Below are 24,760 nucleotides of genomic sequence, written 5' to 3' on the forward strand. Positions count from 1 at the left end.
AAGGGAATGAAAAGATGGACCCACGAGATGGGACAGGAGGAAGCCGGGCAGCCCTTTAAAGAGGGAGATGCTAAGCTGTACATCCAGGAGAGCTCCTCTGAGCACAGAGCAGCCACAGAGCACATCTGACCACAACATTTCTAGTTCACCTGTGTCCTTATAAATGGGAAAAGAACAAAACAGTGGCAGGAAAGGAGGCAGAAGTCAACTGTGAAAGTTTCATTCACAACACATGATTCTCTGCAAGAAGCACTGGAGAAGTGCATGGGGTAAGAGTTCTGCAAGTGCCAGGCTCTTCTGCAGCAGAAAAGGTCTAAAAAAATCAAAATTCTAGCAAGCAAAATAAATCCATCCTTTAGGGCTTGTAAATACTCCGATGAATCTCAGTTACTTTGGGACAAAAACAAACACAGGGCAAACTTTCCCAAGTATGGTTTCATGACAAAATTCCCATTTGTCTGCTCCTGTTTGTCGGAGAAGACAAGGTTACAAGCTGCCCAGCTCAAGAAGGAAAGGAGGATCTACACTTCCCTGTCATATTTTCCTACTGACAAAGGATTTAAGACAGAGAATTTGGGTAAATGGAAGGATAAGACTGGAGTACGGATGAAGTTTCACATCTAAGATACTTCATTTGCTAAAATAGAAGCACTTTTGTTGTACATGGATCTCCTTGCTAAACCTCTTTGTCTTCAAACTCCCTTCCTCCATGGCAGAACTGAGCAAGCTCCATGTGTCAGAGCTTCGAGTTAAAAGCTCTGTGAAGAGTTAGTTTTAATGGATCCATTTCCAGTCCGTGGGGTTGCTGTCATGAGGAGCTCAGGTGGCTTTTTGTTGAGATCAAAATCAATGAGCCATTTGTCCCAGCTCCACCTGTCCTGAGGCAGCACTGGCTCCACTGTGCCATTTCTAATGAAAATTGAACCTCCTAAAGAAGCCAGGCCAAAATCACAAGAGAGTAGTCACAAAAATTAATTTCGGCAGTTTACTGGGTATTGATCTAACAGCTACCACCTTCCCAAAGTCCAGGCAACAGTTAACAAGGCTCTTTGCTCTGTAAACGGCCTTTCAATTGGTAGTGTTTCATACCCATGCAGAAGAACAAAAAGCCACTTCCACTGTAGAAACATGAGCTGCAGCTATGCAGTAAGTTGTGCTCAGTAGCTGACCTGCTGCTTTAGTTTTGGGGCAGGAGATACTGCCATAAAATTTCACAAGGAAACTATCAAGTATCTAAACTATGCAGCATTATGTTATTTTCTACCTCCAGTATTGCCAGCACATAGCTTAAGGAAGACAGGTATTTACCAGCCACCATAGATGAAAAAATTAGAATGAAAAATGGCTTTTAAGCATGTCAGAGTGATGGCCACCAGTCATTTTCCAGCTTTGCAGGATTTTGGTTCACAGTCAATCTAAACAAGCCTGCATATGTCTAGCAAGAAGGAAATCACAGAAACATTTCATAGATTGTAGCAGTTTGTTTGGGCGGGGGGGGGGGGGGGGGGGGGGGTTCCCCGGGGAGTCCCCGGAGGGCCCCCTGGGCTGTGAGTTCGCTGGCAGCAGCAGGCACGCAAGGAGACTCCACACGGCTTCTGAGGGTGCTGATTAGATGAGGGTTTATTGGGGGCCCCAGCCCCGGGTGTAACATGGTTTCAGAGGGAGAAGGGGGAAAGGCAAAAGGAAGGGGGAGAGAGGGCGAGCCTAGAGGAGAGATGGGCCATGAGAGAATCTGGTCTTCCTCGCACAGCTTAAGAGGGAAATTCAAAGTGGGCACGAAATAAGATTTGGGCCAATGGGATTGCAGATTCATGGGACTTCAGGGGAGGAACACAGCTTGGAATAAATCATATATTTTTGAGGGGTACATTTTCAAGATAGAGCATACCATTTGAATGAAATGCAACACCACAATAGATTAATATGATAGATGATAGATAGATAGATAGATAGATAGATAGATAGATAGATAGATTGACAAGGAAAATAGAGATATATGAATGCACTTGCCTGTATAACTTTGTATAGAAAAGGATGGGGAAGTGAGAGGTTATTCTTTTCCACACATGGGAAACTGTCTTTTTCCCAGAAAAATCAGCTTCCTTCTTCAGTGACCACCAGGGTATCTGAAGACCCCACCAAGAAGGCCCTGTGATGCCATTGGCCTGTGCATCCAGCAAGTCAAGAAAGTAAGGCCTGCCTCTTAATACTACAGTGGTGTTAAAGAGGTTTATTCTCGGTTTTTGGTACCAAGAGGAACAAACTGAAGCCACTTGCCATAAAATGCCTGCACAAGCACCCGTGCAAATCACAGCCAAAGGAAGGATGAAGCCAAGGTGTCCCACAACCACAGCCCAAGCAGCCAGAGATCCTCCTTCAACCCTGGCTGCATTGAAGCCCCACTGACTGCCAAGAAGAAAAGCGCCCTACTGAGAGCAAGCAAACTTAACCCTCTGGCAGGACACAAATTCAGAGGGAAAAAAATTTTAAAATCCCCACACCACCAGACACAATTCCCAGTGAGAAGGGTTGGAACACTCTGCCCCTCAGCAGTTCCCCGGCAGGCAGGTTCCCAAAGGTGCTGGGAGCTAAGCTGTGCCCTGCGAGGGAACAGAGCCAGCCTCCCTTCAGTGGGAGAAGGCGCGGCCTCAGCTTTAGCCCCGGGTGCCTACGGTGGCCCAGGGCACGGCCATGGCTGTCAATGTGTTGGGCTGCAGCACAGGGCAGGCCGGAGCTCAGCAGCCTCAGCAGAGCCCAGGGCCGCGGCCCTTCCCTGCCGGGGCCCGAGCCTGGCCCGGCCCGGCCCGGCCTGAGCAGCCCGGACTGGCCCAGGGGATGGGCTGCGCCCGCCCGCTGTGCCCACAGGCTGGGCCCAAGCCTTTGCAAGAGGCTTTCTCCCAGCTTGGCAAAACCTCGGCCAAGTGTCCCTGTGCTGTGCTGAGAAGAGTAAAAACCCTCTCAAATTTAACCCTGCTGCCCAACGCATGAGGGATCCCTGCACACCTTAGGAGAGGCCATCAATACTCCTTTGTGCCTCATGAGGGATCCCTGCACCCCTCAGCAGGGACCCCAAAATATCCCTTTGAGCCTCTTCAGGTCCAGGCCCAGATGATCCCACAGAAGGAAATGTGCCCTCAGCCCAGGGACGCTCAGCACGGGCTCCCCCATCCCCTCGGGGCCCCGCCGCTGGGCACAGCAGCCCCTGCCTGGCTCCTGCCTGCCCACACCGTGGGCATCCACGGCTGCTCCTGGGCATGGAGCTCAGTCAGTGCTGGTGCCAGGTGGGCTTTGTTGGTGCTACCAACCGGACATAGCTGTGAAAACTCTAATTCTTTATTTAAACATAAAATGTGGGACAAGCCCTGCCCTGCCAGGCAAGGGCTGCCCACCTTCAGTCCTGGCTGGGGAACAGGACCAGGGGGCTCAGGGGCAGAGGGTCTCGTTGAGGAGGGGTGGGTTTTGGGACGGCCGCATGGCGGGGATGCAGCCACGGCAGGGCAGATAGGGGCAGAAGGGAAGAGCTGGGATAAACTACCAGGTTGTCATTGCCTCTGTTTTTAGGTTTGTCTTCTGAAGATACACACGAGCACCTCTGAATAGAGGTGGTGGCTGAGGCCCCAGCTGCCAGTGGCACACAGGGAGCCGCCTGCACAGCAGGGCCCATAACTGGCAAGGCTCCCCAGCATGGCTGGAGCTGCTGGCACAGCTGGGCCCAGCTGGACAGCTGCCCCTCAAGGCCCCGGCCAGCAGGGCACGGCTCTGGGCAGGGTCCCTGGCCAGGAGCGGGCCCCACAGCGCCTCTGCCTTTCAAGGGCAACCTCGGCCCTGCTCTTTCTCCTCCCCACCTCCCTCTGCCTCTGCCCCGTGCCCCTGGGGCTGCTCTTGGCCAGGCAGCCTCAGTGGGAGCCAGCTCTGGCTGCAGCCCCAGCGGGGCCCCCAGGACAAGGCCCAGCAATTGAGAGGCCAATGGAAGCATTGGGCAGCAGCAGAACCCTCAGGAGAGTTATTTGGACTATCATGGACAGGCCACAACTCCACTGCAGCCTCAATGGGAATGTTCCCTGTCCACGTTAGACTTTCAAAAGAAGCTGTTGGAGGGGGAGAGCACAAAACACTCACTGTTTTCTCTTCCAAGAATACCAGATTCCAATGCAGCACAATATGAAGACAAGCTCCAAATAAAGCACGCCTGCCAGAAACCCTAGCCAGCAGCCTGTTCCCTGACAGAAACCACTTCCGAGGCCATCCTGGGCATTGCGAACAGGTCTTATGGTGCCAGCTGCATCTGTAGGAGCAATGGGAAGCGTGAGCCCGTGCTGTGCTGCACTGCTGAGCTGGCAGCACGGTGGATACGGGCAGGACGTTCTCTGTTTCCCCCAGAGCTGGGGCCTGCAGGCACCTTGCCGGCCCTTGGCACAGGCTGTGCCAGCCAACAAAGCCCAGCAGGCCGGGAGGAGAGCCCGGGGGCAGCGCAGCTGCTTGGGCAGTGGCTGCTGCCAGGGACAGGGGCCAAAGCCATCCCTGAGCAGCCACTGCCACCCCTGGCCCTCCCTGCCCCGTCACAGCTCCCCCAGCCCCAGGGGACAGGCTCAGGCCCTGTCAGGACCCAGCGCAGCCCCTGCCCAGTCAGGAGCCAGGGCTGGCTCTGGCCCTGGGCTGGCGGCAGGGCTCCCGCTCGGGGCTGCTCCTGTGCCTTGGGCCTCTGGGCACTCAGGGCCAGCTCCGCAGCAGCTGCAGCGCCAGGGACGTTGCTGCACCAGTCCCGTTTCCCTGGGGCTCTGAACCAGCTCCAGAGGCCTGGAAGCCGAGGCGCCTCCAGCTTTGGCTGCTGCCGGGCCGGGCAAGGGCAGGCCCTGGGGGAAGAGCTGCTGCCACACAGCCCCGGCCAGGGCTGAGCCCGGCACAGCAATTACCTGCTGTGCCTGTGCCCATGTCTGGCATCGCCTTCCTTCCTGCAGCTAGCGCTGCCAGTGAGCCACTGCTTCTCCCTGAGTGTTCCTCCTCCTGCAGAGCCTTTTGGTCCATCACTTGAAAAAGGAAAAAAGGGACAACTGGATCAAATGGAAACATTCCCCACTGGGGAAGTGGCATCTTCATCAGGACATGCTTGTCAAAGTCACAGATAAAGACCAGGAAAAAGCCCAGGTAATTTGGGCTAGGCCAGTGCACTCCCATGAGCAAACAGCTACACCGCCTGATCTTCTCAGAGACTGGGAAATGGCAGGGGATCTCAGGCCCACAGTACAGTTGGGGCACCCTATGAGCTAATGCCAAATTCCATCCTGCAGAGGCTGGGGAGGAATTGCAGCCAGGCCAGAATGGGAAACAGCCCTGCAGGGTGTGAAAGCAGCAGCGGGGCAGCGAGGCTGTCATGGATCCCTTCCCGCTGTGCTGGGCACGGCGTGTCCAGATGTGCAGCCAAAGCCCCCGGCTGCTGAGTCCCAGGGGAAGCATGAGGGAAATGCACCCACCTTCTCCCCCGGGTGCTTCCTTCTGTGTTTCTCTCAGGAATTCATCTGCCTCATGAGACATTTTGGCTGCAGTATCTTGGGTCTTCCCTTTTGGAGGACCTTAAGAGAAAGTAGTTCCATTTCCCAGGAATGGGTCCCGCAAAAGCAGGGCTCAGCCTGTGGGGTCAGCAGGGACCCACTACTCACCCCTGCCATGGGAGCTGGGTTGGGGCCAAGCATCCAGCCCTGGAGCTGGAGAAGTCCTCCCTGCAGACACACCTGTAACTCAACAGCCACAGAAGCTTCTGCCATCTCTGCTGATCTGCACGGGCACCACTGAGCCGCAGCAGCGGTGAGGGGATCGTGCTGGGCGCGGGCACACACGTGCATGGTTCTGTGCTGGCACCTGCAGCGCTGCCTCCCTGGCCCAGCTTTGGGCTCTGAGCTGGCAGCTCTCCCAGGGGAAAGGCCTTGACCTACCCTCAGCATCTCCCAGAGCCTCAGTCCTGGATGTGGGGCCTTCACCGGCAGGTTCAGCTGCAAAGAAAGGCAGGACAGAAGAGCTCCTGTGGCACTGCAGAAGATCCTCAGGCTGCCCACAAGGCTCAGCCCCGGGGCACAGCCCTAGGCCCGGCCCCTTCCCCCTCTGTTCTTCTCTTTGACTGCACAGAGCACACGGAAGGACACACTGGCATTGCACACGGGAGGAGGACTGAAAGATCAATGCTCCTTCGTCCCACTGACAGTGATCCTGAGGGATCCCTCAGGGATCCAGAAGGGAGAAGGGAAAGATTCTCAGAATCCTTCAGCCTTTACATAATGTTAAGGGAAATGGTTTATAAATGAGCTTTTGTTGCATTGATCCTGATTATTCACTCAGGAAGGGCAGAATGAAAACTTGCCTCCAGCATCCTCCAGGAACTTCAAACCATCCTTCATCAGGACTTCCTGAAAACCCATGTCACGATTCCAGTCTAAAAGGGAGCAGAGATCAGAACCGTATCTGTGGCATGCTGGGATGCCCGAATGCTACAGGGAAAAGGGCACTGCAAGGGGGTCGGGTAAGGCTATGGGACCCAGATGCGAATGGACATGGCCAAAGCTGCCCAGGGGCCTGGGGAGCTCTGGGCTGGCTCCTGATCACTCTCCACACTCTTTCCCTGCCCTCAGCAACACCCCTGGGAGGGGTGGCTGGAGTAGCCCAGGGCCCTGGGGCTCTCTCCCTCAAACTCACAGAATACCCTCCCTAAAGCCCTGGGGAAAACTGCAGCAGGCAGTGACACAGCTATCCATCCCTCCCTCCTACAGTCCCTCCTGCACTCCTTCTGCTGGGACAGCTCCCACATCCCAAGGGCAATCAGCCAGGCCCTCTCAGGACACACTGGAGCCTTGCTCTCCCCCTCTGTCCTTTCCCCATCGTGGGCACCCTGTGCAGTCACTGCCAGGTTTCAGGACATGTCTCCCATGGAGGGACCCCAGCAGGACTGCTCAGGACCCGAGTGCCTTGAGCCTGCTCGGGATAATTCCCCTGGGCTGTGCTGCTCTAGTCCAGGCTGTGCCCGCACTGCCAAGCAGCAGAGAGGGCAGCTCAAGCCTCAGCAGGGCTCAGGCCCAGAGGCACAGCAATTACCTCCTGTGCCTGTGCCTGGCATGGCCTCCCTTCCTGTAGCAGAGGCTGGCATGCAACCACTGCTTCCTCCGGGAAATGCTTCCTTCTGCACAGGCTCTCCGTTCATTTCTGGAAAATGGAAAAGAGACAGCTGGATAAGATGGAAACATTCCTGACTGGGAATGGGGAAGTTGAGGCATCACTTATGAAAGGAATGGATAAGGATCAGAAAACACCCAGGATTTTGGGACAACCCAAGGCTGCTTCCTTCCCCAAACAGCCCCAACATCTGATCTGCCTGGACACCAGGAAATTGCAGGGGATCTGAGGGAGGGCATGGACTGTGGTGCAACTGGGGCTGCCAGTCAGCTGATGCCAAATGCCTTCCGGCAGAGGCTGGGCAGAAGCTGCAGCCAGGCCAGGCTGGGAAACAGCCCTGCAGGGCGTGAAAGCAGCAGCGGGGCAGCGAGGCTGCCATGGATCCCTTCCCGCTGTGCCGGGCACGGCGTGTCCAGATGTGCAGCCAAAGCCCCTGGCTGCTGAGTCCCAGGGGAAGGATGAGGGAAATGCACCCACCTTGCCTTCTCTGCAGACATTCCTTCAGCATTTGCCACATGATTTCTAATGGGTCCTGGAATTTCTTGCCTGCCATGTCTTTGGTCTCTCCTGTCAGAGGACCTTAAGAGAAAGTAGTTCCATTTCCCAGCAATGGACACAACAAAAGCAGGGCTCAGCCTGAGGGGTCAGCAGGGACACACTACTCACTCCTGTGATGGGATCTGGGCTTTTGTGCAGCATCCAAGGTAGGAGTTGGTGCAGTCGTTGCTCCAGATATATCTGTAACACAACAGCCACAGAAGCTTCTGTCATCTGGTCCTGACCAGTCAGTCAAACATTACGCCTTGGTGGGACAGTGAGAACATACCTGCAGAATGCTCGGAGGGCTTCACAACTTCAGAGCGCCAGGCTAATGGAGAATCCTTCCCAGCCTCCCAGTCTGGAAGCAAACCAAGATGAGAACTGTTTCCATTGTGTGCCAGGGCTGGCTCTGGCCCTGGCTGGCAGCAGGGCTCCCGCTCGGGGCTGCTCCTGTGCCTTGGGCCTCTGGGCACTCAGGGCCAGCTCTGCAGCAGCTGCAGCACCAGGGACGTTGCTGCACCCGTCCCGTTTCCCCGGGGCTCTGAACCAGCTCCAGAGGCCTGGAAGCCGAGGCGCCTCCAGCTTTGGCTGCTGCCGGGCTGGGCAAGGGCAGGCCCTGGGGGAAGAGCTGCTGCCACACAGCCCCGGCCAGGGCTGAGCCCGGCACAGCAATTACCTGCTGTGCCTGTGCCCGTGTCTGGCTTTGCCTGCTTTCCTGCAGCAGGGGCCGGCACCGAAGATGGAGTGCTTCCTTTAAGAAATGCCACCTTCCACTGAAGCACTATGTCCATCTCTTGACAAAGGAAGGGAGACAGCTGCATCAGATGGAGCTGTTCCCCACTTGGGCAGTGGCATCAGAGGTAATATTTGTGAAATTTATGGAGCAGGAAAATGGCCAGATTACAGTAGCGTGATGTGAGCACTTCCACCTCCAAACAGCCACCCTTTTCCTAATCTGCAGGGCTGGATATAGTGGGGGATCTCAGGGTGTGTTACAGTTTGGGCTGCCTGTCAGCTGATGCCTTCCGGCAGAGGCTGGGCAGAAGCTGCAGCCAGGCCAGGCTGGGAAACAGCCCTGCAGGGTGTGAAAGCAGCAGCGGGGCAGCGAGGCTGCCAGGGATCCCTTCCTGCTGTGCCGGGCATGGGGTGTCCAGATGTGCAGCCAAAGACCCCGGCTGCTGAGTCCCAGGGGAAGCATGAGGGAAATGCACCCACCTTCTCTTGTCTGCAGGGGTTCCTTCAGCTCTTTCCTCATCTGTTTGGATGGTTCCAGGGACATCTTATCTGTTGTATCTTGGACTTTCCCTGTTGGAGTAACTTAGAGAAAAATATTTCCATTTCCCAGGAATGGATCCTACAAAAGCAAGGCTCAGCCTTTGAGGTCAGCAGGGACACACTACTCACCACTGTGATGGGAGCTGGGCTTGCGTATAGCATCCAAAGTAGGAGCTGGAGAAGCTGGAGAAGTCCTCCCTGTAGACACATCTGTAACACAACAGCCAGAGAAGCTTCTGTCACCTGCTTCCTGCCCGCTTGTCTACAATTCTTCCTTGGTGACACACCGAGAACATACCTGCAGGAGGCTCCAAGGGCTTCAAAACTTTATTCATCCAAGCTGATGGAGAAGCAGCCTCATCTAGAACGGATCACAGATGAGAACACTTTCCAGGGTGTGCTGGGATCCCCTTCTGCCACAGGGAACTGTGCACTGCCAGGGGGTCGGCTAAGGCCGTGGGAGCCAGATGTGAATAGACATGGCCAAAGGTGCATAGGGGCCTGGGGAGCTCTGGGCTGGCTCCTGGTCACTTTCCACACTCTTTCCCTGCCCTCAGCAACATCCCTGGGAGGGGTGGCTGGAGCAGCGCAGGGTCCCGGGGTTCTCTCCCTCAGACACAGAGGAAATCCTCTCTAAAACCCTGGCGAAAACTGCAGCAGGCAGTGACACAGGTATCCATCCCTCCCTCTGTCCCTCCTGTCCTCCTTCTGCTGGGACAGCTCCCAGATCCCAAGGGCAAACAGCCAGGCCCTCTCAGGACACGCTGGAGCCTTGCTCTCCCCCTCTGTCCTTTCCCCACCGTGGGCACCCCGTGCAGTCACTGTCAGGTTTCAGGACATGTCTCCCATGGAGGGACCCCAGCAGGACTGCTCAGTGCCCTGAGCCTGCTCGGGATAATTCCCCTGGGCTGTGCCGCTCTAGTCCAGGCTGTGCCCGCACTGCCAAGCAGCAGAGAGGGCAGCTCAAGCCTCAGCAGGGCTCAGGCCCAGAGGCACAGCAATTACCTCCTGTGCCTGTGCCTGGCATCGCCTCCCCTCCTTCAACAGATGCTGGCACGGAACCACTGCTTCCTCCAGGAAATGCTTCTTTCTCCGCAGGCTCTCCTTTCATTTCTGGAGAATGCAAAAGAGACATCTGGATCAGATGGAAACATTCCTCATTGGGAATGAGCCATGGATCCCATCCTGCTGTGCCGGGAACCATGCGTTCAGATGTGCAGCCAAAGCCCCCGGCTGCTGAGTCCCAGGGGAAGCATGAGGCAAATGCACCCACCTTGTCCTCCCTGCAGCATTTTCTTCAGCACTTGCCTCGTCTGTTTGGATGGTTCCAGGGATATCTTCTCTGTTGTGTCTTGCATCTTCCTCTTCGGAGGAACTTAGAGAAAAATATTTCCATTTCCCAGGAATGCATCCCACAAAAGCAGTGCTCAACTTGTGGGGTCAGCAGGGACACACTACTCACCCCTGCCATGCAGACTGGTCTTGTTGGCAATAACCACCAATGTACGTATGAATCTCCTCCCTGTAGACACACCTGTAACTCAACAGCCACAGAAGCTTCTGCCATCTCTGCTGATCTGCACGGGCACCACTGAGCCGCAGCAGCGGTGAGGGGATCGTGCAGGGCACGGGCACACACGTGCATGGTTCTGTGCTGGCACCTGCAGCGCTGCCTCCCTGGCCCAGCTTTGGGCTCTGAGCTGGCAGCTCTCCCAGGGGAAAGGCCTTGACCTACCCTCAGCATCTCCCAGAGGCTCAGTCCTGGATGTGGGGCCTTCACCAGCAGGTTCAGCTGCAAAGAAAGGCAGGACAGAAGAGCTCCTGTGGCACTGCAGAAGATCCTCAGGCTGCCCACAAGGCTCAGCCCCGGGGCACAGCCCTAGGCCCGGCCCGGCCCCTTCCCTCTCTGCTCTTCTCTGTGGCTGCACAGAGCACACGGAAGGACACACTGGCATTGCACACAGGAGGAAGATTGAAAGCTAAATGCTCCTTCCTCCCAATGACAGTGATCCTGTGAGAGCCCTCAGGGCTCCAGAAGGGAGCAGGGCAAGGTTTCCAGATTCTTTCAACCTTAAGATTATGTTAAGGGAAATGGTTTGTAAGTGAGTTTTTGTTGCATTAATCCTGATTATTCACTCAGGAAAGACAGAATGAAAACTTGCCTCCAGCATCCTCAAAGAACTTCAAACCATCCTTCATCAGGACTTCCTGAAAACCCATGTCACTATTCCAGTCTAGAAGGGAGCAGAGATCAGAACCATTTCCATGGTGTGCTAGGATCCCCTTCTGCCACAGGGAACTGGGCAATGCAGGGGTGTTGGGTAAGGCTGTGGGAGCCAGATGTGAATGGACATGGCCAAAGCTGCACAGGGGCCTGGGGAGCTCTGGGCTGGCTCCTGGTCACTCTCCAACCTCTTTGCAGGCCCTTTGCAACATCTCTGGAGGGGTGGCTGGAGTAGCCCAGGGCCCGTGGGGTCTCTCTCCCTCCCACAGAGGAAACCCTCCCTAAAGCCCCGGGCAAAACCATCCCCAGCGCTTCCCAGGGAGCAGGGAGCGCTGTCCCGGGAAAGGGGAGCCAGGCTGCCGGCTCACCTGCTCGCCGCGCTTGCAGCGGAGCAGCCTGGGCAGCCCTGGCAGGCAGGGCCACGGCCAGGAGGAGCAGGAGTAGGAGGTGCAGAGCAAGGGCCATGCTGCCTTGCCCTCCGCCAGTCCCGCAGCTCTTGCTGCCACCGCTGTCCCGACACCGCTGTCCCAACGTCAGCACCGCTGCTGCCACCGCCGCTGCTGCCGCAACAGTTGTGCTCAGGTACTGACTGCTGGCTCCTTGTGCTGCTGTGCAACCACGGGGCTCTGGCACCTCTGGCACCTCTGTGACCTCAGGGCCTGCTGAGAGCTCAGCCTGCTGTGACCCCAGAGCCCTGCTGTGACCTCATGGCCTCAGCTGTACCCCCAGAGTGTGTGCCCGTCTGCATGAATGGACTGCCCTGATTGTAAATGTTTTGCTTCATCAAAGGGCCATTGCTCAGCAAAACCTTTCTTTTGCCTGCTGACATTGCTGGTCAGGCTGCGTCCCTCAAGATGCTCTTGATTGTTGCAGTTCAAATTTATTTGATTGATTTCATTTTAAGTGTTGTTTAAGGGCTCTGTTGTGCCCCCATTTTTTTCCTGAGTTGGTTTACCTGTGGGTTTTACCCTCCCTCCAAACTGTCCCTCGTGCCCTTCCCCACCCCTTGTTCCAGCTCTTTCCCTGCCTGTCAAGGCAACCCAGCCCCTTGGTTCCCCAACCTTTGGGCCAATCCCTGACTGCAACTCCCCTTTGGCATTCCCCTACTCCTGGGAGCCCCACTGGCCCTTGTGACCCATCCTCTCCACCCTCCTACCCCAATTGGTCCCAGACACTTGATGTAATCCCCTCCCTCCTCTCCTGAGCATTCCCTATTGGTTCATTGTTTGCATCCACGCCATGACTTGTATGTGTACAAAACCCCTTGGGCAGTACAGCTAGGGGCTTCTCATCCTGTTCTCTTCACCTGGACTAAGCTGTTCCTTGCAGAACCTGAAGACAGGGAGCCTCCTCCTTTCTCCTGTGCTTCGTTCCTGTCGTGGCTTGTGTCTGGCACTGGAGAGCAAGTGGCACTAAAGGCTCTGCCTCTGGTAAATCCCCATAGCGAGGCAGTTCCCGACTCCTGCCGTAGTGCCGGAGTTCTAAGAGCTAGCCCAGGTTCCAGCACTCACTTCACTAATGTACCGAATGCCCCTTCTTCAGTGCCTGCTCTGGTGCTCTGCCAGCTCACACAGCAGAGTGTGATTCACATACTGCAGCCCAGAGTTAGGTTGTTGCAACATTGAAATGGGTGTGGTTGGCAGGATGGCTGGCCATAAATCACTACAGAACTAAAGCAAATGTGTGCACCGTGCCAGGCTGGACTTGAATAGACACAGGAATTGTGGAAAGATGAGGACAGGATAGCAGAGAACAATGGAAAAGCCAGCTGAAAAGGAGGACATGCTAAAGGAGTTATTTGTGCACATTTGGGGCTATATTTTTCTTGGGTGCAAAGCAAAATGAAAAGCTCCTAAATGCCCAAAAGATGAGAACTGTGTGTGGTAAATAGGTATGATTCATGCTGACAACATTGAAAGAGTAATCAATACTGATACAGTAATTAATATTTGGAAATAATAAAACATTTAAAGGTGTAATGCCAAGCAAGAAAGGGAGAGGAGGGGTTATCCCTCTCCCCACCGTTCTCCTGCAGCTGTTCAGAACAGCAGGAAGCAAGAGATAACAATGACTGAATTTAGTTGGAAGAGAGGAGAATTTGGTTGGACACCAGGCAAATGTTGATTATATGAGATTCACTGCTTTAATGTTAGAACTCAATATTGGTTTATACAGTACCAGCTTGGTGCGCATGTGTAATCCAAAAGATGAACTACAGGACATGGAGGAAGAGGAGAGGCCTTCCTCAAAGAAGATCCCCAAAGAGTGGTACAACTTACTTAAAGAAGTGTGGAGCATGCGTGGGGAAGGTGATGATGAGGGCGGTGATACAAGTGTGACGAATCGAAAATGGGAGGAGATGGTAATGACATACAGCATAAAAAGGGGAATTTTGTTTTCACAAGCTAGTCCGTGAGGTGATGGGGGTCCAAAAGCCCTGCACTCCGTACCCCATGCATACCCCGCATGGTTAGTTTTGCTTATATGCTATTATCACGACCAAATTATTCGTAATTTAAACCAAATTATATAGTCAGTGTTTCGAGTTTATTCAATTGTATATATATTAAGTTACATAATTAAAATTGCTGTTTTATTTAATTTTGTTTGGGTTTGTTTTTTTGGTTTTTTTGATTGGAAAATTTGGCAAATATAACATGTGGAATGTCCTCCACAGCAGAGTGTCAGACCTCTGAATATTTTTAAACAATTTTATCAAGGTGGAACTGTGGCAGCTTCAGCTGGTGCCTCTGGAGGACCTTGAACAAAGAACCCTTGAGCTTTTCTACCTTCCCAGGTGAAGTGTGATAGTCTGGGGTCTTCCTGCTGTGTCCGAGTGCCAGGCCACTGGCTGGCACCACAGGTCCCCAGACCCTCTGCTGAGGCATCCCTCTCCTACAGTCAAGTTTAGTCTGTCACATTTGGCTTTTCTCTCTGATCCACCACCAGGACCAAAGATCACACGGTCGTGAGGATGTAAAAATGCCTGTTCCTTCTGGAACATTGCTGTTGTGTGACAGCCGTGCAGGCAGAGCGGGCAGCTGTAGGGATACTGACTCGTTTCCCTGGTGCCAGCCGTGCTGCATACATCGAGCTGCTGGGTGTTGGAGCTCGCTGGGACGTGGCCCGGCCCGGCACCACGGGAGTTACGAAGGGTCTTGAAGGAATCCCCACGCGTTAAAGCAGACGATTTAGCCGGGGATTTTAAGTTGTTTCTCAGTTAACCTTGTAAAAGGCCAAAACAAGTCTCCTATGAATTTTGTCCCTGTCAAGTTCAGTTCTGCCCCGAAATCCCCTCAGCATTCTCAGGGCAGTGGCAGGAGCCGGGTGCTGGCCCGTAGCCCCGCTGGCCGGGGAGAGCATGGCCCAGAGCGAGCCCCTGCTGCCCGGGATGGCCACAGGCCCGGGGGAGCTGGACGGGCAACGCCAGGGCCCTGCCCAGGGCTCCTGGGGCTCCTCTGGCATCTGTTCCGTCCCCTCGGGCGCTGAGCGGTGCCCGTCCCGCGGGGCTGTCTGTGCCCGGCCCCAAAAGAGGCAGGGCCGGGGCTGTGGCCCCTGGGCTGGCGGTGCCGCCTGCCCGGCGCTCAGCACCGCCCGTGCCGTGCCGATGCAGCGTGACCCGGCGGGGCAGCTCCGCCTCGGCGCCTCGCCACCGCCATCCCGGCACGGCGGCTGGCCCTAGGGCCGTGGCAGCCCCGAGCCGCACGGGCCCGGGAGGGACTGCCGGAGCTCCCCGTCCCCTGCGTGCCTCAACAGACACTCCAGCCCCACTGCGTGCAGCAGGAGGGACACAAAGCACCTGGACGCTTACGAGAGTCCACAGCCCTTTCTACATGTGAAATGAGACCCCAGAACCCCGACATGTGCCTCAGGAGAGATCCCAGCTCCCTGCACACCTTGGGAGAGATCCCAAACCCTCTGCATGCCTCACACAGGATTCCAAATCCCTTGCATGATTTGAAGTGGACCCCAGTGCCCTCCATGCCTCAGAGGAAACCTAAAATATTCCTGGGTGTGTCACAAGGGACCCCACTCCCTCGTGCACCTTAGGGGGACTCCAAAGCCCCCATGTGCCCTACAGGGAAGTCCAGGCCAGCTACGCCGAGTCTTTTGACCTGGAAAACAAGCCTGGTTGGACCTGGGTTGTTGTGTCTCTGGGGCTGCTCACCAGCCCTGTCGGACCCTGAGGCTACACAGCCCTTCCCTTCCCTTCCCTTCCCTTCCCTTCCCTTCCCTTCCCTTCCCTTCCCTTCCCTTCCCTTCCCTTCCCTTCCCTTCCCTTCCCTTCCCTTCCCTTCCCTTCCCTTCCCTTCCCTTCCCTTCCCTTCCCTTCCCTTCCCTTCCCTTCCCTTCCCTTCCTTCTGGCCCTGGCTGAGAGCAGCAGACCCTGTGCAGCACCCTGCATTGGTGATGGCTCATCAATTAGGTCCTATCCAGTGTGTGTTAATTAGGGAGGAGCTTTGTTTTGCCCGCTGACATTGCCGGTCAGGCTGTGTCCCTGGAGATACTCTTGATGGCTTCCCTCTTTTCCTGGGCATGGCACTGGAGGAGGTCTGGGCCCAGATGATCCCACGGAAGGAAATGTCCCTCAGCCCAGGGACGCTCAGCATGGGCTGCCCCATCCCCTCGGGGCCCCACCGCTGGTCACAGTGAAGCGATCTGCAGAATAAATAGACTCCACTGTCACCCTGGTTTTTAATGTTCTGTCCTGGATTAGGGTCAATCTGGGAGAAGACCTCCAAAGGAGGCCCTCCCAGAAAGCAACCCCACATGGCCCCTTCCCCCCCAGCAGGTCGGGAAGGATTCCTTGGAGAGAAGTGGAAAGAACCTGTTTATTTGACAGGCAAAACACCCCCAGCACACAAAATGAACAATAGCAGATGACAATGCTTTCACCCATCTGAAAAGGATGACAAATTCAGAAAGTCTTTCCTGGCAGTGGTGGCTCTGCTGTCGCTCCCTCCGGCGCTGGGGATAGCTGCTGCAGCCAGAGGATGCAAACTCTCAATGTTTCCCAGGTCACAGTCTGGAGCAGGTGTGAGTGGTTCGAAAAAGGGAAAGGAAAAACAGTCCAGGGAAAAATCTGGACTGCTTAGCTAAACTGACTAACAAGCAGAAGCCAAAAAGCAAAAGCAAAGCGGGAGCACAGCAGAAGCAAGAGCAAAGCAAGCAACAGAAAGCAAAGCAAAAAGCAAAAGCTGCACTATGTACTGCGCCGTCTGTCTGTCCTGCCAGCCGTGGGGGAGCAGGCTGATAACAAACCAAAACAAACCTTGCTCTTCAGGGCCAGTCGTGAAGGCACAGTACGTAATATCCAGCATTAACAGAACACACGACTGGGGATGCAAGCATCATAACCTCACCCTAGGACAAGTTCTTCTAAGCCTTCTGATGTTTCCATTCTTGTAGCAAACTTTCTCACGCATTTTACGCAAATAACTTATTGTTATGCATTCTTTTCTGCAGGAGGAGAAATTTGATGGACTGTTGGTTTGTCCAGTGTCATTGGAGAGGTGGCACTTTCACCCTCCAATCCACTGTCACTTTTGGAAATCTGTAAATGTTGGAGTCAGAAATTCAACTGCCCTCTTTTTTACCTTGGAGACATGCATGTCTGTGTTGTTTTATTTCATGTCCTATAGTGACACTCCACAACCTGATGTAGTTATGATGTGGGTATGCGTGTCAGGGCCTGGCCAGGCGAGATGGCTCTCGTGAAAACTTGTGCCCCGAGCCCTGGTCCGAGCCACATCTTTGTTCACAAACATGTTCCATATGCAATGCATTACACAATCTCTTCATGCACATTCAACCCCTGGCCCCGCCTGTCCTCCCCTCACATGGCGATTAGATCCACGGCCTTCTGGGCACGCGTTGTTTCCTGTGGTGGTCACACTGGGGTCTTTGGTGGTCTCTGAGGCCGAAGGCTGTGGTCTTCCTCATGACTGAACTTTTGAACTTTTCTCCTTTGTGCGTGCACTGTGGTCCCCTGGTGCTTATCTGAGTACGTCTGTTGGTTGGATCAGCTTGGAGACAGAGGAGCTCCTTAGTCTAGGTTTCTTGAATTCCCTGGTCTGCTCCTGGTGTTATGAGTAAAAAAGTTATCTGTAGCTATGATATTTTATTAAAAATCCTTTCCTAGGATTTTTCCCCTCCTGAGGAGCTGAGGGCCTCAGGAAAGAAATGTAAACAATAATGATCTGCTGCTGTGGAATGCAACAGATGCATCTTCCATTGGTCCATGTGGATTGTTTTCACTTGATGACCAATCACAACCAACTGTGTTGAGCCTGTGAGCAGTCACAAGATTTTTGTTATGCATTCTATTCTATTATTCTTCTTTGTAGCCTTCTGGTCATTTTTTCCTCTCTGTTCTTTTAGTAAAGCTTTAATGTACTATTTTAATAGAATATATAATAAATCAGCCTTCTGAAATGGAGTCAAGCCTTGTGTCTCCACACCTGGTGTGTTCGTCCCCACAAATTATCCTTTTTTTTTAAGGCTGCAAAGTTAAACAGGTTGGGCCAGTTGCTGAGAGTTGAAATGTTGACTATTTGTTGTTGATAGCTTCATGTTGCAATCACCTCTTGTTAATAGTTTTTCTTCAATTACCTGTTAATGGTTAGAAATCAAGCGCAGTTGTCCCCCTGCTGCTTCCCAGGAGCCTGAAGGTAGCAGGGGGAGGTGACATCAGAGCTAGTATGCAGATGAGAATGCATTTCACCAAAGTTTGCAATTTTCCAGGAAAAAAACTCCTAAAAACAACAAGCCAACATGGAATTATGAAACCTAAGGAATGTCTAAAGGTGAGGAACTTAATCCTTAGTATCTGCTAAGATCCTTTTTACTTTTCACCCTAACCTGAAAGGATGTCTGCAAGAAAGAGGACCTGGAATGTTAAAACAAAAAAGTGGAATTCCCACTACTCCCTCGAGGATGGAAGCCCCAGCTCTGCCTGCATACAAGCGGGCACAGCTGCATCATCCTCCTCCTCCGTGCCACTCCTGGGAGCAGCGGGGGTGCGGGCGACCTGTCGTTTCCCACAACCTGAGCTGAATGTTTTTAATAAAGGCATTAAAAAGGAGAAAGATCTCCTGCCCTGTTTATGACACTGGTATTCTCCTACATAGCAAGAAGCTTCAGAAATTTGCATTTTTCTATGCCCTTTGTACCATGGCAGAGGTTTCTTAAGTAAAAGGTTAAAATTCAACACATAATTCTACAATTTAAAATTTAAATGCTTAGTCCATATATTGCTAACTTAATTGAACCCCCCAAAACCTCCATTTCAACAGCAGCCCCTGCCTGGCTTCTGCCTGCCCACACGGTGGGCATCCACAGCTCCTCCTGGGCATGGAGCTCAGTCAGTGCTGGTGCTGGGTGGGCTTTGCTGCTGCTGCCACCTGGACACTGGGGTGACCGCTTGTCCTGGGTTGTAGTGTAAAGATGTATTCTAATGCCATCCTCAAGAGCTGCTGAAACCAGGAGGGGCATTGTTTCTTCCTTATCTCCTGTTAATGGGCCCATCAATGTCTTGCCACATGACTCAGAGATAACTCCCTCCCAGAGCCATTTCTGTTTCATGGCTAATCAAGGACCCATGAGGCAGAATGATATCAGCCCACTGTGAGATGCTCTGCCCATGGGGGAGGAGCTAAGCATCCCCAGGTGGATATAATCTGGGTTTTGGGACACAACAAGCAGTCTTTCCACTGGATTCCCAGAGGAACCGCTGCCCCTACCCACTGCTTTTCCAGAGGATGAGAGCTACCAGATTGGTTCTACAGGATCACCACTTCCACAAGTCCATTTCATCTGGACTGCTACCACCACCCTAACTAGCAGGGTGTCAGGCTGTATTCTGAGCCTGTCAGTGGTTTTTCTTTTGTATTATTGCCTGTGTTTTGCGTTTTTTTCCCTTTTCCTAATAAACTGTATTTCTGACTTGGACCCTCTCACTGGTTTTGCTTTCAAACTAGGACACAAATCCATCTCTTTATTTGAACACAGGAATGGGCCATTGCCTACCCTGCAAGCGGGAGTTGGAGCGGGTAGGAGGGTGGGGGTGGGGTGGGGTGTCATCTTCAGTGTTGCCTAGAGGGCCAGGCCAGGGGGCTCAGGGGCAGAGGAAGGGATGTGTTGGTCTCAGAGGGTGCTGGAAGGTGCTGGGCTGGTCCTGGGGTCCCTAGAGGAACTCGGGTTGGCTGGGATGGGACAGACGGAGAGAAAAAAAAAAGATGAAGGCAGCTTGGGGAGGCCCATGAGGAGAGCAGGTGGCAGTGGGATCTACGGGGCAATAAGAGGCTTCCGTGTACACGGTTGTTCTGGGGTCCTCTTCACAGAAGACTTGAGAGGGCTGTCCAGGCCCTTACTGCTGCTGGAGGAGCTGCTCACGCTGTCTGGCTGTGAGGTGCAGCCACCGTCTTCCAACTCCTGTCCCGAGGTGCTCCTGTGCAGAGAGGAGGTGGCTGAGGCCCCAGCTGCCAGTGGCACACAGGGACCCTCGTGCACAGCAGGGCCCAGAGCTGGCAAGGCTCCCCAGCACGGCTGGAGCTGCTGGCACAGCTGGGCCCAGCTGGACAGCTGCCCCTCAAGGCCCCGGCCAGCAGGGCACGGCTCTGGGCAGGGTCCCTGGCCAGGAGCGGGCCCCACAGCGCCTCTGCCTTTCAAGGGCAACCTCGGCCCTGCTCTTTCTCCTCCCCACCTCCCTCTGCCTCTGCCCTGTGCCCCTGGGGCTGCTCTTGGCCAGGCAGCCTCAGTGGGAGCCAGCTCTGGCTGCAGCCCCAGCGGGGCCCCCAGGACAAGGCCCAGCAATTGAGAAGCCAATGGAAGCACTGGGCAGCAGCAGAACCCTCAGCAGAGTTCTTTGGACAACCATGGACTGGCCACAACCCCACTGCAGTCTCAATGGGAATGTTCCCTGACCACGTTAGACTTTCAAAAGAAGCTGTTTAAGGGGGAGAGCAACAAAACACTCACTGTTTTCACTTCCAGGAATACCCGATTCCTAAGCAGCACAACATGAAGACAAGCTCCAAACAAAGGACGCCTTCCAGTAACCTTAGCCAGCAGCCTGTTCCCTGACAGAAACCCCTTCCGAGGCCATCCAGGGCATTGGGAACTGGACTTGTGGTACTGGCTGCATCTGTGGGAGCAATGGGGAGCGTGAGCCCGTGCTGTGCTGCACTGCTGAGCTGGCAGCACGGTGAATACGGGCAGGACGTTCTCTGTTTCCCCCAGAGCTGGGGCCTGCAGGCACCTTGCCGCCCCTTGGCACAGGCTGTGCCAGCCAACAAAGCCCAGCAGGCCGGGAGGAGAGCCCGGGGGCAGCGCAGCTGCTTGGGCAGTGGCTGCTGCCAGGGACACGGGCCAAAGCCATCCCTGAGCAGCCACTGCCAGCCCTGGCCCTCCCTGCCCCGTGACAGCTCCCCCAGCCCCAGGGGACAGGCTCAGGCCCTGTCAGGACCCAGCACAGCCCCTGCCCAGTCAGGAGCCAGGGCTGGCTCTGGCCCTGGGCTGGCGGCAGGGCTCCCGCTCGGGGCTGCTCCTGTGCCTTGGGCCTCTGGGCACTCAGGGCCAGCTCCGCAGCAGCTGCAGCGCCAGGGACGTTGCTGCACCAGTCCCGTTTCCCCGGGGCTCTGAACCAGCTCCAGAGGCCTGGAAGCCGAGGCGCCTCCAGCTTTGGCTGCTGCCCGGCCGGGCAAGGGCAGCCCTGGGGGAAGAGCTGCTGCCACACAGCCCCGGCCAGGGCTGAGCCCGGCACAGCAATTACCTGCTGTGCCTGTGCCTGTGTCTGGCATCGCCTTCCTTTCTGCTGCAGGGGCTGCCAATGAGCCACTGCTTCTCCCTGAGTGTTCCTCCTCCTGAACAGCCTTTTAGTCCATCACTTGAAAAAGGAAAAAAGGGACAACTGGATCAAATGGAAATATTCTCCACTGGGGAGGTGGCATCCTCAGGAGGCAATGCTTGTCTAAGTCATAGGTAAAGATCAGGAAAAAGCCCAGGTAATTGGGGCTGGGCCAGTGCACTCCCTTGTGCAAACAGCTGCACCGCCTGATCTTCTCAGAGACTGGGAAATGGCAGGGGATCTCAGGCCCACAGTAGAGTTGGGGCAATCTATCTGCTAATGCCAAATTCCATCCTGCAGAGGCTGGGCAGAAGCTGCAGCCAGGCCAGGCTGGGAAACAGCCCTGCAGGGCGTGAAAGCAGCAGCGGGGCAGCGAGGCTGCCAGGGATCCCTTCCCGCTGTGCCGGGCACGGCGTGTCCAGATGTGCAGCCAAAGGCCCCGGCTGCTGAGTCCCAGGGGAAGCATGAGGGAAATGCACCCACCTTGTCTTGTCTGCAGGGGTTCCTTCAGCTCTTGCCTCATCTGTTTGGATGGTTCCAGGGACATCTTATCTGTTGTATCTTGGATTTTCCCTGCTGGAGTACCTTAGAGAAAAATATTTCCATTTCCCAGCAATGGATCCCAGAAAAGCAGGGCTCAGCCTGTGGGTTCAGCAGGGACACACTACTCACCACTGTGATGGGAGCTGGGCTTGAGTGCAGCATCCAAGGTAGGAGCTGGAGAAGTCCTCCCTGTAGACACATCTGTAACACAACAGCCACAGAAGCTTCTGTCACCTGGTGCCTGCCCGCTTGTCTACAATTCTTCCTTGGTGGCACACTGAGAACATACCTGCAGGAGGCTCCAAGGGCTTCAAAACTTTCTTCATCCAAGCTGATGGAGAAGCCTTCCCAGCAACCTCATCTAGAACGGAGCACAGATGAGAACACTTTCCAGGGTGTGCTGGGATCCCCATCTGCCTCAGGGAACTGGGCACTGCAATGCGGTTGGCTAAGGCCATGGGAGCCAGATGTGAATAGACATGGCCAAAGGTGCACAGGGGCCTGGGGAGCTCTGGGCTGGCTCCTGGTCACTCTCCACACTCTTTCCCTGCCCTCAGCAACATCCCTGGGAGGGGTGGCTGGAGCAGCGCAGGGCCCCCGGGTTCTCTCCCTCAGACACAGAGGAAATCCTCTCTAAAACCCCGGGGAAAACTGCAGCAGGCAGTGCCACAGCTATCCATCCTGCCCTCCCTCTGTCCCTCCTGCCCTCCTTCTGTGGGGACAGCTCCCAGATCCCAAGGGCAAACAGCCAGGCCCTCTCAGGACACACTGGAGCCTTGCTCTCCCACTCTGTCCTTTCCCCACCGTGGCCACCCCATGCAGTCACTGCCAGGTTTCAGGACATGTCTCCCACGGAGGGACCCCAGCAGGACTGCTCAGTACCCGAGTGCCCTGAGCCTGCTCGGGATAATTCCCCTGGGCTGTGCCTGACTTGTCCAGGCTGTCCCTGCACTGCAAGGCAGCAGAGAGAGCAGCTCAAGCCTCAGCAGGGCTCAGGCCCAGAGGCACAGCAATTACCTCCTGGGCCTGGGCCTGGCATCGCCTCTCTTCCTGCAGCCCAGGCTGGCACGGAACCACTGCTTCCTCCGGGAAACGCCGCCTTATGCCCAGCCTCTGCATCCACTTCTGGAGAAAGGAAGAGGGACAGCTGGATCAGGTGGGGCTGTTCCCCACTGGGGAGGTGGCGCCTTCCGGAGGGAATGCTTGTCAAAGACATGGCTAAGAATCAGGAAATCCCTATAAACATTTTGGGAAGGCCAGGCCCCTCCCCTCTCCAAACTGGTGCCCTTTCTGTTCTACCCGGCGACTGGAAAATTGCAGGGGATTTCAGGCCTGTGGTGCAATTAGGCGGCCTGTCAGCTGATGCCAAATGCCTTCCTGCAGTGGCTGGGCACAAGCTGCAGCCAGGCCAGGCTGGGAAGCAGCCCTGGAGGGCATCAAAGCAGCAGCGGGGCAGCGAGGCTGCCATGGATCCCTTCCCACTGTGCCAGGCACGGCTTGTCCAGATGTGCAGCCAAAGCCCCCAGATGTTGAGTCCCAGGGGAAGCATGAGGGAAATGCACCCACCTTCTCCTGCCTGCTGCATTTCCTTCAGCATTTGCCTCATGTTTTCGGATGGATCATGGGGTTTCTGGTGTCCTGTAGCTTGGTCCTTCCCTCTCGGAGGACCTTAGAGCAACAGAATTCCATTTCCCAGGAACAGATCCCACAAAAGCAAGGCTCAGCCTGTGGGGTCAGCAGGGACACACTACTCACCTCTGCGATGGTTGCCAGGCTTCTGTGTAGGAATCAGCAAAGCAGCTGGAGAAGTCCTCCCTGCAGACACACCTGAAACTCAACAGCCACAGAAGCTTCTGCCATCTCTGCTGATCTGCACGGGCACCACTGAGCCGCAGGAGGGGTGAGGGGATCGTGCAGGGCGAGGGCACACACGTGCATGGTTCTGTGCTGGCACCTGCAGCAATGCCCCCCTGGCCCAGCTTTGGGCTCTGAGCTGGCAGCTCTCCCAGGGGAAAGGCCTTGACCTACCCTCAGCATCTCCCAGAGGCTCCGTCCTGGACGTGGCTTGGGAAGCTGCACCACCTTCACCAGCAGGTTCAGCTGCAAAGAAAGACAGGACAGAAGACCTGTAAATCCACCAACAGAAACACCAGCCAAACCTCACTAAAAAGTCACCACTACTCCTTGAAGTAAAATAGACTGATGCATGTTAATACCTAAGCTTGTAAGCTGTAAAACCCATTGTTATGAGAAGTAAAATATTTTATTTTAAACTGTATTATTCATTAGGTTGTTTTAGGTGAACTGAATATTTAAGGTGTGATATGCAAATTTATTTCAAAAAATAAAATATTTTAGTGCTTTTGTTATAACAGAGAAAAGAAACAGAAGTAAAAGCTAATGAAACACTGTAAAGAATATATTAGAACAATAATATGATTCGTGAAAAATCGGAAAAAAATAAATATATAAGATACAAACCAGATTTTAGTTCCAAGAAACACTAAAAGTAACATTAAATCAAATAGGATATAACAAAAGCCGTTAGATATTTAATAAGGATCAAATTAAAATAAAGGAAAACAGCCAAGTATAGCTGAAAGAAAGAGAAGTGTACAGACTAATTACAACTTTAGAGCTAAAATGTCAAAGAAATAAAACTATAACAATTAGAAATAAGCAGATGCTATCCTAAATCCTGAAAAACAATTTAAAAGGCTCTTATAAATCTTATGAAGTAAATACTGAGAATGAGACGAATGACATCACTGACTAGATCCCAAGGTGTAAGCTCTGCTACCAAGAAGATACACATCTTGGCCCTTTGGCTGCAACCCAAAGGGGCTTTGAGAGAGCTAGAGTGTTAAAACTGCAGAGGATTATTGTCCCTGTATTAGTCATCCAAGCCCAAAAAGAATGAGCCATATGCACACTCCCAAGTTAGTGCAGTACGCTATAATTTTAACAAATTCAGAATGTGCACTACGAGTAGTGAAAGACACTGCAATAAAGAAAATGTGAAATAGAGCAAAAAGAATAAAATGGCAAAATTTGTAAGCAATATATTAAAACTTTTTGTTCTGCAAGAGCTAGAGAAGAAATAAATCCTGAGAGTAGAATAAAGCAAATTGCTCAAGAATTAGAAAACAAGAACATGAGACAGTTATAAAGAC

The 24,760-nt window shown here is 54.1% G+C and overlaps 1 protein-coding gene and 2 long non-coding RNA genes across 8 annotated transcripts in view; 1 reads left to right on the forward strand and 2 right to left on the reverse strand.

The window, feature by feature from the left end:
• LOC135307701 (uncharacterized) overlaps positions 1–24,760 on the forward strand; it is a 152,844-nt gene that overhangs the window by 50,855 nt on the left and 77,229 nt on the right. The gene's annotated exons all lie outside the window — the stretch shown is intronic.
• The window catches only part of LOC135307700 (uncharacterized), a 56,951-nt gene continuing 38,173 nt past the window's right edge, over positions 5,983–24,760 (reverse strand). Inside the window, exons 1-12 of one of the 6 annotated variants that reach the window (XM_064432115.1) lie at positions 10,436–10,565; positions 10,247–10,348; positions 9,979–10,086; positions 9,272–9,334; positions 9,103–9,183; positions 8,914–9,003; positions 8,375–8,491; positions 7,985–8,056; positions 7,825–7,896; positions 7,636–7,737; positions 7,081–7,188; positions 5,983–6,424 (exon numbers count right to left, since the gene is read on the reverse strand). In XM_064432115.1, coding sequence (XP_064288185.1) covers positions 6,327–6,424; positions 7,081–7,188; positions 7,636–7,737; positions 7,825–7,896; positions 7,985–8,056; positions 8,375–8,491; positions 8,914–9,003; positions 9,103–9,183; positions 9,272–9,334; positions 9,979–10,086; positions 10,247–10,331 — 996 coding nt within the window. In that variant the 5' untranslated portion in view covers positions 10,332–10,348; positions 10,436–10,565 and the 3' untranslated portion in view covers positions 5,983–6,326. Of the gene's footprint in view, positions 6,425–7,080; positions 7,189–7,635; positions 7,738–7,824; positions 7,897–7,984; positions 8,057–8,374; positions 8,492–8,913; positions 9,016–9,102; positions 9,184–9,271; positions 9,335–9,978; positions 10,087–10,246; positions 10,349–10,435; positions 10,566–24,760 lie in introns of those variants that run through there. The other 5 variants (XM_064432114.1, XM_064432116.1, XM_064432118.1 and 2 more) reach the window with 5 other exon arrangements.
• LOC135307747 (uncharacterized) lies at positions 10,689–11,669 on the reverse strand. The gene is made up of 3 exons (XR_010368410.1): positions 11,566–11,669; positions 11,136–11,207; positions 10,689–10,765 (listed from the first exon to the last, which is right to left on the reverse strand). It is a non-coding gene; the product is annotated as an uncharacterized LOC135307747 (long non-coding RNA).

Source organism: Passer domesticus, chromosome 9 (genome assembly GCF_036417665.1).
Source record: "Passer domesticus isolate bPasDom1 chromosome 9, bPasDom1.hap1, whole genome shotgun sequence".
NCBI classification, from domain to species: Eukaryota; Metazoa; Chordata; class Aves; order Passeriformes; family Passeridae; genus Passer; species Passer domesticus.